The sequence below is a fragment of the Rhinolophus sinicus genome, chromosome 15, assembly GCF_057876585.1.
Source record: "Rhinolophus sinicus isolate RSI-liver-muscle chromosome 15, RSI-T2T, whole genome shotgun sequence".
Lineage (NCBI taxonomy): Eukaryota > Metazoa > Chordata > Mammalia > Chiroptera > Rhinolophidae > Rhinolophus > Rhinolophus sinicus.
Genome location: NC_142515.1, coordinates 84,621,732 through 84,635,042, shown reverse-complemented (window position 1 = coordinate 84,635,042; position 13,311 = coordinate 84,621,732). Strand labels below are relative to the sequence as shown.

General features: G+C 49.4%; 2 protein-coding genes across 5 annotated transcripts in view; one reads left to right on the top strand and one right to left on the bottom strand.

The window, feature by feature from the left end:
• Positions 1-49: 49 nt before the first annotated feature.
• On the top strand, positions 50-12,190 carry C15H19orf44 (chromosome 15 C19orf44 homolog). Of its 3 annotated transcripts, none has more exons than XM_019736912.3 (10): positions 50-181; positions 1,346-1,503; positions 3,122-3,881; positions 5,494-5,812; positions 6,715-6,782; positions 7,319-7,736; positions 8,283-8,378; positions 9,579-9,745; positions 11,041-11,119; positions 11,274-12,190. In XM_019736912.3, exons 2-9 carry the CDS (start codon positions 1,478-1,480, stop codon positions 11,110-11,112), a joined length of 1,926 nt encoding a protein of 641 aa, XP_019592471.3. In that variant the 5' UTR covers positions 50-181; positions 1,346-1,477; the 3' UTR covers positions 11,113-11,119; positions 11,274-12,190. The 3 variants fall into 3 exon arrangements, with proteins under 3 accessions (XP_019592471.3, XP_019592474.3, XP_074194076.2); XM_019736915.3 differs by having other exon boundaries at positions 137-336; XM_074337975.2 differs by having other exon boundaries at positions 152-380.
• CHERP (calcium homeostasis endoplasmic reticulum protein) overlaps positions 11,603-13,311 on the bottom strand; it is a 17,118-nt gene continuing 15,409 nt past the window's right edge. For both annotated transcript variants that reach the window (XM_074337974.2, XM_019736911.3), the window contains exon 17: positions 11,603-13,061. In XM_074337974.2, coding sequence (XP_074194075.1) covers positions 12,868-13,061 — 194 coding nt within the window. In that variant the 3' untranslated portion in view covers positions 11,603-12,867. The remainder of the gene's footprint in view (positions 13,062-13,311) is intronic.

The following is a 13,311-nucleotide window of genomic DNA, read 5'->3' as shown; positions in this document are numbered from 1 at the left end:
ACTACCACTCCCATGATGCCCCACAATTGTGACCTGTGGCGCTATTGGTCTTTGGGGCGCGGTACCCGCTGGGAAATGTAGTCACTTCCGCCCTGGCGCTGTTGCCGGGGCAACGGACCTTCGGGCTGAGTGCCCCGCCGAGATCCTAGGCGGCCTTCGCGGATGGACGCCATGGGAGGAGGTTGGAAGGACTAGCTGGGCGGCGGCTGGGCTTGGGAGAGGAGTTGCGGGGAAACGGGGCTCGTCCGAGACTGAGCTGGGAGGGCTGCCCCCACCTCCCGCCCTGCGCCTCATGCCTCAGTTTCCCTGTCTGGGCCCACTTGGGAGCGTGATCCGGTGTGAGTCGTTTCAGATGTGGGGAAAGACCCCGGTGGTCCGAGGCACGTCACTGCTTTCAAAGTTTTTATTTATTTTTAACAACTTTATTGAGGATGCATTTACATACCATACAGTTCACCCCTTTTAAGTGTCCAACTCCGTTAATTTTAGTAAACTTACCAAGTGGTGCAGTCATCACCACGATCCAGCTTTAGAACTTTCCATCACTGGAAGAAAATCCCTCTTACCCCTTTGCAGTCCATCCCCGCTACCACCCCCAGCCCCAAGCAACCACTGATGTACTTTTGGACTCTGTTGATTTGCCTTTTCTGGGCAGTCCTTGCGAATGGAATCGTACAGTGTGTGGTATTTTGCATCTGGCTACTTTCACTTATTGTAATGTGTTTGAGATGTATGCCTGTTGTTGTGTGTATTGGTATTTGTTCTTATTGCTGAATAGTGTTTCATTGCATGGATAGACTGCAGTTCTCACCCACTCTCTAGTTAATAGGTATTTGGATTGTTTCCACTTTTTGCTTATTGTAAATAATAACTATTATGACTATTTGCATACATTTCAATTATCTTGGGCCACATGGAGTAGAATTGCTGGATCATTTGGTAACTATGGTTACTCTTTTGAGGACCCACCAGACTGCACTGGTGACTGCATCATTTTACTATCCACGCCCCCAGCAGGGTATGAGGGTTCCACTTTTTTCACATCTTTCCCAGTGCTTGTTATTATCTGTTTTTGGTTATAGCCATACTGGTGGGTGTGGTGTGGGATCTCCTGGTGGTTTTGACTGGCATTTCCCTAATGGCTTTTAATGTTGAACATCTTTCCATGGGCTTGTTGGCCATTTGTGTATATTCTTTGGGGAGATGCCTGTTCACATCCTTTGCCTACTGATTTATTTTCAATTGTATGTATTTTAAATAGATCTATTTTACTCATGGTAATATGTACCTAACATAAAATTTGCCATTTTAACCATTTTTTCCATTGTTTTATTTTAAAACCTAGGGAAATTTTCAGAAGAACTAAATGCCAGAAAACCTGGCCTGATGGTGGGGCCTCCCCTCTGACCCACAGAAAGTTCTGGACTGACTCGTCTCCTGGGCCTCAGCTAAAAAATATTAACGAAGATAGCTGTTGATGTTTCAGAGCAGTATGGAAATGAGGTACGATTCTGCATCTTGTCTCTTTTGTCTCACACATTATTATTATTATTATTTCTTAAAGATTTTATTGGGGAAGGGGAACAGGACTTCATTGGGGAACAGTGTGTACTTCCAGGACCTTTTCCAAGTCAAGTTGTTGTCCTTTGAATCTTAGTTGTGGACGGTGCAGCTCAGCTCCAGGTCCAGTTGCCATTGTTAGTTGCAGGGGGCGCTGCCCACCATCCCTTGCGGGAGTCGAGGAGTCAAACCGGCAACCTTGTGGTTGAGAGCCCGTGCTCCAACAAACTGAGCCACCCGGAAGCTGAGCGGCAGCTCATTGACTTCTAGTTGCAGAGGGCGTAGCTTGCTGACCTATGTGGGAATCGAACCGGCAGCCCTGCTACCCAGAGCTCACGCTCTCTAACCAACTGAGACACCCGTCTGCCCCGCCTTACATATTATTTTGTGGGAGACATTATGCGCACAGATCTCCCTCATTCCTTTTAATCGCTGCATCGTGTTCCATCATCTGAGTGTGGTCTCCTGGATTTTACCAGGTCTCTATTGAGAGGTTCAGGTTTTTGATGAGTACAAACAACACTGCCCTGACATTTCTTAAATATACATCTCGGTGCATTTGAGGATGTAACTATAGGTAAATTCCCAGATGTGAAATTGCCAGGTCATGGGGTCTGTGCAGTTCACATTTTCATTGCTGTTGCTGAGTTTCGCACTAAAGGGCTGCAGCAAATACATACCCATCCATGCCGTATTTCTCCATCTTTTTACATCTTTAAAGCCTTTTGAAACCTTTGTATATCTTGCAGTGGGTCATTCCTATTCTCTCAGGGGCACACAGGAACTTTGAGAATATGATGAAAGCTCTGGTCCTTCTTCCAGAACAATGTACACCAGCATGCACACTCGACATGTGGCCGACAGTTGGTGGGGGGGTGCTGTGTCTGTCCATAGCTTTCCCCTCCTTCCAGGGCAGTGGTTCTCACACTTTAAGTGAAATAAAATTTTGCAAGGAGCTCATGAAATACACAGACTGTGCTTCAACAGCTTTTTGTGAGAGAGCTGAGGACACTTGGATAAAAAAGGAGCCTCGACTTGGGGTACGACTGGGGAGCAGGACTCACTCAGAAGACAGGGAAAGTAACTGGGGAGGTAGTGAAGCCCAGTGGGGGACAGTGGGGTCTTTGGAATCAGACCTGAACTTTGAATTTGGCTCAGCTACTCATCTGCCAGGTGACCTAACCTGTGGGGGCTTTCATTTCCTCCACCTCCTGTATGAAGGGGTGATAATAACCAACTCACCGGGTTGTGTGAGGGTTAGATGAGGTAATGTGCCTCTGAGCAGAGGGGTGGGCACACTGCTGGAGCCTGAGAACTGCTGACTCTCATGTTTCATATGTAACAGGTCTCATTTAAGACCAGGTGTTGAATGGTCATTCATTAAGTGGTACCAACTGTCTAACCATTTTCCTTGTCAGCATCAGGCTTGAAGGGGAGGCTCTGGCCAGACTGCGAAAGAGGATTTGCTCTCTTCTGGGGTGGTGGGAGCCATTGAGAGATTTGAATGCACAGTACAAACATCAGGTGTTCTTACTATAAGTTTTCTTTCTTTCCTCGCTAGAATGGCTTCAACAAGGAAAACCAGCCATCCCATGCATGATATCTTGGGTGATTTCAGTGATATTTCCTTAGAAGATTCCAAGGGGGAAGAAATCAGCAACTTGAACCTCAGTAAGAATCTCACCAAAAGAGCTACCAGTCATAGCAGATTTCTAAAAAGAAGCCAGACTCTGGGTGAAAAACACTTGTTCCTGAAAGAGGATGCTGGCCTGGGGAGTGGGCCCCGGCTGTCCTCAGGTAGACCCCTGACCACGGCCTCGAAGCTCAGGACCAGTGCCGCCCTCAGGAAGCTGGCCCAGATTGAATCCAAGATCATGAACCGGAAGGTGCAGCTGGACTTGTCTGACGTGGAATCCAACCCAAAGACCTGCAAGGACAGTCTTCCTAGGAGAGCAGACGAAATTCCTCCGAGGAATACGGTTGAACCTTCTTCACAGAATACAGTCAAAACCTCCCAGAAGCAGGCCTGTGCAAATCCTGTCACCGAGAGTGACACGCTGAGAGGAAAGGCCAGTAGGTTTCTAAAGAAGAGAGAGCCATCCATTGAAAAGGTATCCCCTAAAGCCCATTTTGGGAAAGAGCGGAATTTTCCAACACCCAAAGAAAAAGAACCTACTAGAAAATTGGATTCTCCAGACAGTGATGAAGAGGAAATGAAAGAGTTGCTGGGAAGCTTGATGGAATCTTCTAGAGAAAAAGAAATACGCACAAAACAGGGTTTAACCAGAGTCAATGAGAAAGGACAAATAGAACTATTCTTGGTAAGGTTCGCATGTGTTTCTTTTCAACAAAGCCTTTGCATTTGTACCTTTCTGTCATAGAGCTAGAGACTTGATAGCAGCCGTCACCCATCTACCTGAGAAAAGGGATTGACGAGGAAAATTTGGGTTTCAGACAGTCACAGCTACTATTGTGGGCGTGCTCTGTAGGGGACGGAATTATTGGGGGCACATTAGGCAGTTTTGCCATACTAACTAATTTGTAACTGTGTACACCGCAGGACAGCACTTTGTCAGACTGATCAAACACCAGCAGTGATTAATGCCTTCAGTGAGCCACACCTATTTGTCACTTGTACCACACAGAAATCGTTCACTTGGGAAGACTGTATTTCCATTTCTTAATTGGGATGAAAGTCACAAAAAATTAACCATTTTTAAATGAACAATCCGGTGGCATTTGGTACATTTACAGTATGGTGCAACCACCACCTCTGTGTACTTCCAGACATTTTTATCACCCCCAAAGGAGACCCATTAAATAACCACTCCTATTTCCCCCTCCCCCAGCCCCTGGCAACCACCCATCTATTTTCTGTCTCTGGATTTGCCCATATCAATAGCATCATAACGCCATGTGGTCTTTTGTGTCTGGCTTCTGTCACTCAGCATCATGTTTTCAAGGTTCATCCACGTTGTAGCGTGTGTCAGCGCTTCATTCCTTTTATGGCCAAATAACAGCCCACTGTGTGGATGGACCACGTCTTATTTATTCATTTATCCACCGATGGGCATTTGGATCACTTCCATCTTTTGGGCGTTGTGAGTCCTGCTGCTATGAGCATATGTATATAAGTATCTGAGTTTCTGTTTTCAATTCTTTGGGGTAGATACCTCGGAGTGGAATTACTGGGTCCTATAGTAATTCTATATGTAATTTATTGAAAACCAAACAAATTGTTTTCCACAGCGGCTGCACCATTTTACATTCCCACCAGCAGGGTATGAGGGTTCCAATTTCTCCACATCCTCGCCAATACTTGTTATTTTCTGTTTTTGTTTATTTTAATTTTTATTTTGTTTATTTTAATTTTTATTTATTTAAGTGTGTTTGTCCAGGACCCATCAGCTCCAAGTCAAGTAGTTGTTTGAATCTAGCTGTGGAGGGTACAGCTCACAGTGGCCCATGTGGGGATCGAACCGGCAACCTTGTTGTTAAGAGCACTGCGCTCTAACCAACTGAGCTAACCGGCCACCCCCATATTTTCTGTTCTTTGATTATGGTTATCCTAGTGGATGTTAAGTGATAGGAAAGCTGTGTCTTAAGGGGAAACAATCCACATATTTTGCTTTTGCTGAAGGCTGTCATAGATCAGGTACTCAGGGGCCTTTATTTAGAAAATATATAATTAACCATATGTATTTGAAAGCAAAGTGGTATTTCTGATTATTTGAGGAGTATTTCTAATCCTAACATTATCTTGTCTAAATATTGTACCTTGACTTTCAGAGATGAGGAGAGAGGAGAGAAAGGGCCACCGAGGGATAAATATCTGACCTCGGAAGCCGTGGTCTCATGCACCCCAGTAGCCATGATAAGGCCATGTTTATCACACATTTGGTCATTTTGTTTCTTTTATTTCCGCCAAGGTAGGCTCAGATTCCAACTCAACTGAAACTCCTTTCGCTACCCGATGAGGAACTTTCCAGCCCAAAGCCACTTGGGACACCACATCTGCCAACCTCCCGGTCAGCAGACAGGACCCTTCACGGCCTGCGCTCAAGAGCTTGCTCCCCACCAACTCACACTCCAGGGGACAAGGCCTCTCCTGCGGTGTCACCTTCCATTACCAGCACTGGGTCGAAGTCAGCGCCCTTGATGATGGCGCATGGCGGGCTCTTGTCCCCTGCTGGAAGGAGGGAGGCTGGGCGTGGGGAGGAGTTGCTGTCAGAAGCCTCCGACAGCCTAGCCGGTAATCCGCAGCCCTGGGCAGTCATCACCCCGGGCAGGAAGGGCGCGGCTGCCTTTAGGGTCCCCAGTGTGGTGGTCACAGGCTGTTGTCACAGGAACTGCATGCTAGACCTCGTGATGCCCCCCACTCTCTGACATCCTTTCCTGGTGGAGGGGCCATGTCAGAATTTTGTTCTGTCTTTAAAAACATCCAGCAACCCTGACCAATTACAGAGCAATGACCCGAAATCTTTCTAGAAATCCTTCTAGAGCCACAAGCAATAGAAAGGCCACTCAGTTTTCCTTTTAGTGGAAGAGAAATTTGCCTCCTTTCCTTTTTAATTTCAGAGAAGGAAACACGTCTCTATCACCAGTCACCATTAGACATTTCTATTATTTCCATATTAATGTTTTTATTTCAATATTATATGTATTTAGGAAAGAGGAGAAAGGAAAAAGATGTGGTACCAACGTGTCACCTTCTGGGAAGCTTTATACTCATATCTAAGCTACATAACTGTAGCCTGCTGTGTCTGAAGGACAACAAATGCCAGCCGTGCCCCCAGGGCCTGGGCGACCATTACCTATGAATCAATTGTAGCTGAGGAAAAGTGCTTTTTCCTTTTCCTTCTAGGTTCTCAGCTGGGGCTCTGTAACAAAAGACAGATGAACGGGAGAACAGCATGCAGATAGTAAATAAATATTTAATGTACCTTTTACATGCTGGGAGCCCTCCTAAGGAACTGAAGACCTGAAGGAATGGGTCAAGCCTGAGTGTGTTTGTGCTAGGTTTGATGAGGAGTGGAAAGGCCTGGAAAAACGTGACGGGATGAAAGAAATGAGCTAAGGGCCGTCAACGTGATGGTAAACATTGATGGAGTAAATAAATGAGTAAATATTGTCATGTTACATTTTTAATTACAGATTTTCGAATAAATATTTTATCCCTTGATGATCTGGTTCCAGTTGTCAGTGAGAAATCAGAACAGAAAGTAAGTACAACTAATTTTTCATTGTAGCTCCTTACATAGAAAGGCTTGTAACCATTATGCTTCATTTAGGTTAGCGGTTCTTGGGGGCGGGGGGGCAGGAGGGCGGGGATTGTGCTCCCAGGGCACACTTGGTAATGTCTGGAGACGTGTTTTGATTGTCATGACTGGGGTTGGGGGGTGCTACTGGCATTGAATGGTGGCAGCTGGGGATGCTTCTCAGGTTCTTGGAATGCACAGGACGGCCCCCCACTGCAAAGAATGTTCGGCCCTCAAATGTCCATAGTGCATAATACATAATGACACCTTAACATTTCATCCACGTGCCCCTTACACAGACTCACACCGTCAGTGTTCAGTGCAGTAGCCCGCGCCGAAGGGTTTCACGAATCCTGTTCAAATACTCGGCCTATTCAAATCTAACGAAGGGCCAGGGGGACCCTGGCCTGCTGGGCCCCCCAGGAGAGCCCTACACCTCATTCTAAGAGCATTGTTGATCACTCAAAAGCACTGTCCAGTTACCTTTGCCTTCATTTTAGAAAGGAGGTCAGAGGGAAAAGGCATCCAGCCAAAGCCCCTGGGCCAGGGGCCCCCCAACTGAAAGTGAGGTGTCGGAGCACCTGAGTGAGCCGTCAGCCTCCTCTGCGGGGCCCCAGCGCACTGCCAGCCCGAGGCCTACGTCTGGGGAACCTCCAGCCAGCACAGTGAGCTCGGCTTACTCGGAAGATTTCGACAAATCCCCAAGTCTGACAGCGTCAGAGCCGATCGCCCATTCTGAGGAGTCTCCAGACAGGACAGTATCCACTTCGTCGGAACTGTCTGCAAGCCGGAAGACAGAGCATCCCCCACCAACACGTACCTCTCGGGAAAAACGGGCCAGGGCTGTGACAAGAGTCGTGGTGAAGGAGACGGCCGTGCAGACCCTCGATCCCGCCTTTACCTACCAGTGGACGAAGGGTAAGCCTGTGGCCTCAGGGCCCAAGGAGGGAGGCGCCAGCCATGGCAGCAGTGATGGGCGCTCAGGCTGTGCTCTGCGGGCGCCCCGGAAGTGTGATGAGCCCCAGGCTCCGGAGATCTGGGCGGTTGTCATTACACAGCTGGGAGGGACCCCAGGCGTCCCAGTTTCCTTCTCCACAGACGACGGTGTTGCCCACTGTCTTCCGAGCTCTCAGACATTCTGAAAGGTTCCAGAATCAAAGACTAAGGCCGTGGTTCTCAACTGGGGTAATTCTGGCCCTGGGGGACATGGGCAAGGTCTGGAGCCATTTTGGGCTGTGACAGCCGGGTGACAGTCTAGTGGGTGGGAGCCAGGGATGCTGCTCAACATCCTGCTCCCTCTTCTCGTTTAGATGACACCCAAGAACAAGGCAGAGCTTGGTCTTGGACTGTGCAAAGGGCTCTAATTCTCCCCACTGGGTTCATTTGGATTGGGGACCTTAGCCATACATCAGCCATTGCCCCAAATCCTGCCACTCACCTCCATCCCCTTTGTTCTGGGGACAGCGGCCGGCGTGGCGGCCATCGGACCGGCCTTGGGAGGCGCCTACGTGGACCCTGAGCCCATCGCCAGTCACGTCATCAGCGCGGACGCTATGGAAGGTAACAGCCCAGCTCCGGGGTCCTTGCAGTGAAGTGGATGCATTTCATCTACTAATTCACACCCACCCTTGGAAGTGTGGCACCCCCTTTAGCACTGGAATCGGGAAATCCATTGGTGGGGACTGTCACAGCCACGGGCAGCTGCCATAGGTCCTAGGATCCCAGACTTGAGTGTCTGAGAACCTTCTGTCTGTCTCGCCAAAGGATACCAAGGTCAGACAGAAGAGGATGGTTACAAGTAACACACCCCTAAGTCCTCCACCCCAACGGAGCTATTTTTACTTTTTGTGTCCCCTTTGAGTGTTTTTGTCCGTAATCCGTATGTGTTTCTCCCCAGTAGATACTCAGCGAGTACTGCGAGGCAGCCAGCTAGGTGGACAGGGCCGTGGCCTCCTAGCTGAGTCGGGGTTGTCATGGGTCCTGGAGAGGAAGGCACCCAACAGCCACCCAAAAGCCACCTTAGGGAGCCCAGACTCTGCTAGATCCCCGTGGGGCCACTGGTGGCTCACATGACACCAGCAAGGGCCCATCCAGTACCTGCTCTTTTATTTTTCCATTTTAATTTTCATGACATTTTAAAAAGATAAAAGATATTAAAATATACTGGTTGTAACAAATCAAATGTTTGTATCTTTAAAAAAACATCATTTTTAAAGACATAACATTAACCTCAAAGATTTTTCTATGTAGTTTTAATAATGATCATTTTTTAACACTTGTGCAATTTTTATTTTTATTTAAAATTTTTATTTTTAATTGTACTTTTAATTATTTTAATTCTGTTTAAAAATGCATAACATTAAATTTACCCTCTTTCCCACTTTTAAGTGTACAGTTCAGTGGTGTTAAGTAGATTCTCGCTGTGCAGCTGCAATTTGGGTGTCAGTTTACTAACCTTCTTGCTCTATGTTGGACGTGGAGGTGAACTTCCGCTTCCGCCTGGGAGCAAGCTTTCTAGACATGTAGTTTTGAGGTTCACACGCGTCAGTGGAAGGCAGTGGAAGTTCATTTACTAGAGACAGACCTGGAATAGGCGAGGCCTTCACTCCTTCCCAAGGTGGCAGCACTTCTAGAAAGTCTCCCGACATAGCCGAGGGGTTGGGGGCTGCAGCGCCCGTGGGCCCACAGCAGTGTCGACGGGGTGAGGGTCCTGGAGGGTGATGGGCACGGGCCGCCCAGTGATGCAGCTGTGCTGGGCAGCCCTGACAGCGTACAGCCCCGCCGTGCTGGTGCTCAACGACATGCTGAAGCAGCAGCTGAGCCTGACGCAGCAGTTCATCGAGGCCGGCCGGCACCTGCACAGGTCCCTCCTGCAGGCCCTGGACGCAGACTCCTACCACTACCACACCCTGGAGGAAACCAAAGAGGTGAGCACAGCACAGCTACTCCTTCCCTCCCGGGACAGGCCGGGCAGGCAGGCCTCTGGCTGTGGGCACAACTCTCAGCCCAGGGCAGCAGGGACGCGAGGCCCAGTCCCCTTCTGTCTTAGAGGAAGGAGCCAGTGTTGGGAGGCAGGGACACCAACAACCAGGCTGGCCTGGGGTGAAGCTGGTGTGGCACTGAGTGACCTCAGTCCACAGGTGACCTCCTTGGTGAGGAGTGGTGGCCCTCCATGGACCCTTCCGCAGCACTGGCCTGCGGGGGCCTCTCTTCTCAGTCCCATGGGCCGAAGCTCTCAACACCCCTCTTTTTCCCTCTAAAAATTTCATTTTTCTCTGACACAAAATGTTATTTTGTAAAAAAACTTGGTTAGAGATATGTAACTATTTATAAAGTCCTCTGTGAACTATGTGTACAATATATAAAGTATATTACAATGTAATAGGTACGTTATAGATATGTATTATGTATATTTCTTTATAGAAATAGCATAATACTCTATGAACTTTTCTGCATGCTTTTTACCTACCAATATTTCAGTATATATTTCTAAAAAATAAGGACTTTTAAAAATTAGTCATATCATACCAAAACCCAATTAACTTTTCTTTGTATCATTGGACAGTCCAGTATGCAGATTTCCACTCGTCTCGTAAAAGTTGGACATTTTGTTCCCATTTTTTTCATCACGATCCAGACACAGTTCGTACATCGAGATTATCTGCTGTCTTTTTAGCTTTGTCACCTGGAGCAGTGGTTCAGCCCTGAGCAGTGTCCGGCCGCCGAGGCTGTGACTGCCAGATCCTGTTGGCAGCAGGGCAGCCCACGGGGGTCCCACTGAGAAACCTGCTCTATGGGTCTCCCTCACGCCCATCTCGTTTTCTTGCAGTTTATTTGTTCAACAGGTTGTGTGAGGCTCCCCCATTCTGGGCTTTGCTGTGTTCCCTGTGGGGTCCTTTAACTTGTTCCTCTGTTGGACGCCCATCAGTGGACTGAACGCAGGAGGAGGTGATCTGTCGCCTGCCCACAGCCAGCCCGCCGTGGCTTCTTGTCTGCTCTGGGCCCACATTCTGAGTGGTGGCACCCAGGCCCTCGTCCCTGACTGATCACTCATCGTTTCAGACCAGCTGGGGCTCACGCGTCATTCCTACAGCAGTCACGTGGCATCCTGCCCCTTCCCTTTCGTTAGCCTGACCAGGAGTGCGGTTCATAGGCACCGCCCTTAGCGGCCGAAGCTTAGTGGGCTGCGGCGGGGTGGTGACACGTGTCCTCTGCCCCACAGTACATCAGGCAGCACAGGCCCACCCCGCTGACCCTGCAGGAGGCTCTGGAAGAGGTGAAGGAGGAGCTGTGAGCGCCAGGTGAGGCTCGACTTGTGGGGCTCTAACGAGCTGGTCCAGTACACTGGCTGAGACATGTCAGTGTCCAGGGGACATTCAGTGGGGGGCGGGGGGGGGCAGCTGGTACCCAGGAATCACCTGGGTGGAATCCTGCTGAGTAGTTGATCTCTCCCAGCCCTCACTTCCTCAGACACACCACAGACCAGTGGAAACGGGATGCAGGTGGCGCTCCATTACCACGCCTGGCAGGACAGGAGATGCCAGCTTGTGAGGGGCCTTGCAGGGTGGCTCCACCCAGCCAAGCACTGGCTTCCCAACGAGCCGAGGTAGATGGGGGTACGAGAAACCCCATTTACTAACGAGGACCAGGGCCAGGGCTCCATGCTGGGGACTCCTATGTGACATCAGGCAGCTGGTGAGCCAACCCAACCACTCGAGCGGCACTCAGACACCCCTCCCTACTGCACCTGAGCACATTTCTGACAGCAACGCACAGAAAAAACGGTCTTTAAAAAAAGTCTTTATTTGAAGGCAAAACAGTAAAATCCACAAATTGTTAACAGCACGTTTATGCTTTATCCTGAAACAGATGCATTTAAACAATTCACAGCTACAGGAAACCCGGAACAAAATCAAATATTTTATCACATCAGGCTGAAAAGTTGGAGAGGATTTTGTATCTTATCTAAAAGAATTTTTCAAAAATGTTTCTGTACAAATAAATGGCACCGCACCCTGCTGCCCGCGGATGCCAAGTGCGGCCGATCCCGGCACGGTCACCCCGCGGCTCCCTCCAGGACTCACCTCCCCTTGTGGTGGTTGTGGGGGGACTAGGAATAGGAAGTGACAGAGCAGGAGGTATGGTCGGTGGCTGCTCCCCATGGTGTGGGTCTAAAGGGGCTGTCGCACGCAAGTGCTGGTGTTGGGGGTTCCTCTAAGTGAAAAATACAAGTAGGTGCTAAGGGTACAGATCCTCCAGGGACATCGTGATGTCACGCTGTGACCTGAAGATGCCTCAGATCCATCTCCTTAGATCCTTCTGTTTCTGCAGACAATAGTAAATGGCTAACGTTCCAAAAAAAAAAAAAAAAATTCAACTAAAGTAACTGAACTAAGGGACCAGTACGTCTTGGAGGCATTGTTTCAAATTATCTCACTGGGGCTCATTTTAGATCAATCTTCGTTTTTTTAAAAACTTAAGAATTTGGAGTAAAAATGAAAACCCTGTTTAAGTTTGCAAATCAAGGTTCTGTGTGTCTGTTTGTAAAGAGTGAGAAGTACTGGCACCCGGCCTGAGCTGTCACGACACATCCGGTGGGTGCAGGCGGCAGAGCCAGCCCGCTGCACCGCTCGTCTGGATGGCAGCGGTGCCCACCCAGGGCTGCCTCCACACACGCCTGCTGGTTGAAGCGGAGGCTCACGTCTGACTGGGGGGACGTGAAACAGCTGTTCCTTCAGGTGTCAAGGGTTCTTGTCTGGGGTTGAGGGGTTCGTGTTTCTCGCTTCACTGTCCAGGCGTTGAGCTCAGGGTGTCTCGTCTCCTCAACCTTCCTTCTACATTAGAGCTGGTTTGCAGGTGGGGCCTGGGCCGCCCACGTGGTCGAGCATGGCACTGGTCACTATGCATGCTGTGGCTGTCCTCCTCTTCTGTCGCTCCCCCAAGATGGAGGCTGTGTGAGAACCGAGCTGTCCCTACCATTTTCCACGGCCACTACCAGGCGGGTCCCGATGGCCACGCTGCCAGCGGCTGGCATGGCTCCTGGCCGCACTTACTTGCACTCTTCCCTGGCCTTCATGCGGGCGATGAAGGAGTAGCTCTTGTTCCTGCGGTAGTTCTCGTAGGGGTCGTCCAGGGCCACACCCACGCCCTTGTACTGGTCCCACTTATCCCGCACGTCCCCGCCCTTGATGGGGTCCTGGATCCCTTGCTCTTTCACGCCGAGGCCGCCAGATCCACTCCAGCCTTAGGAAGGAAATGGGGCGAGCGGTTACAACCCACAAAAGCGGAAATCTGGTAACTTTCCCGACACCAAGTTAAACAGAAATGCATATGGGGGGTGAGTAACGTGCAGACATGCGGTTTATAAACGCGAGGCTGATAAAGGAAGAAAGAATGCCCAGCAGAAGCCTGCAGGCTTGTCCTTTTTCAAAGATCCCATGGGGAGCTGGGACTTCCTGTGACTCCATCACGCCCGACCCCGAATGCCCACAGT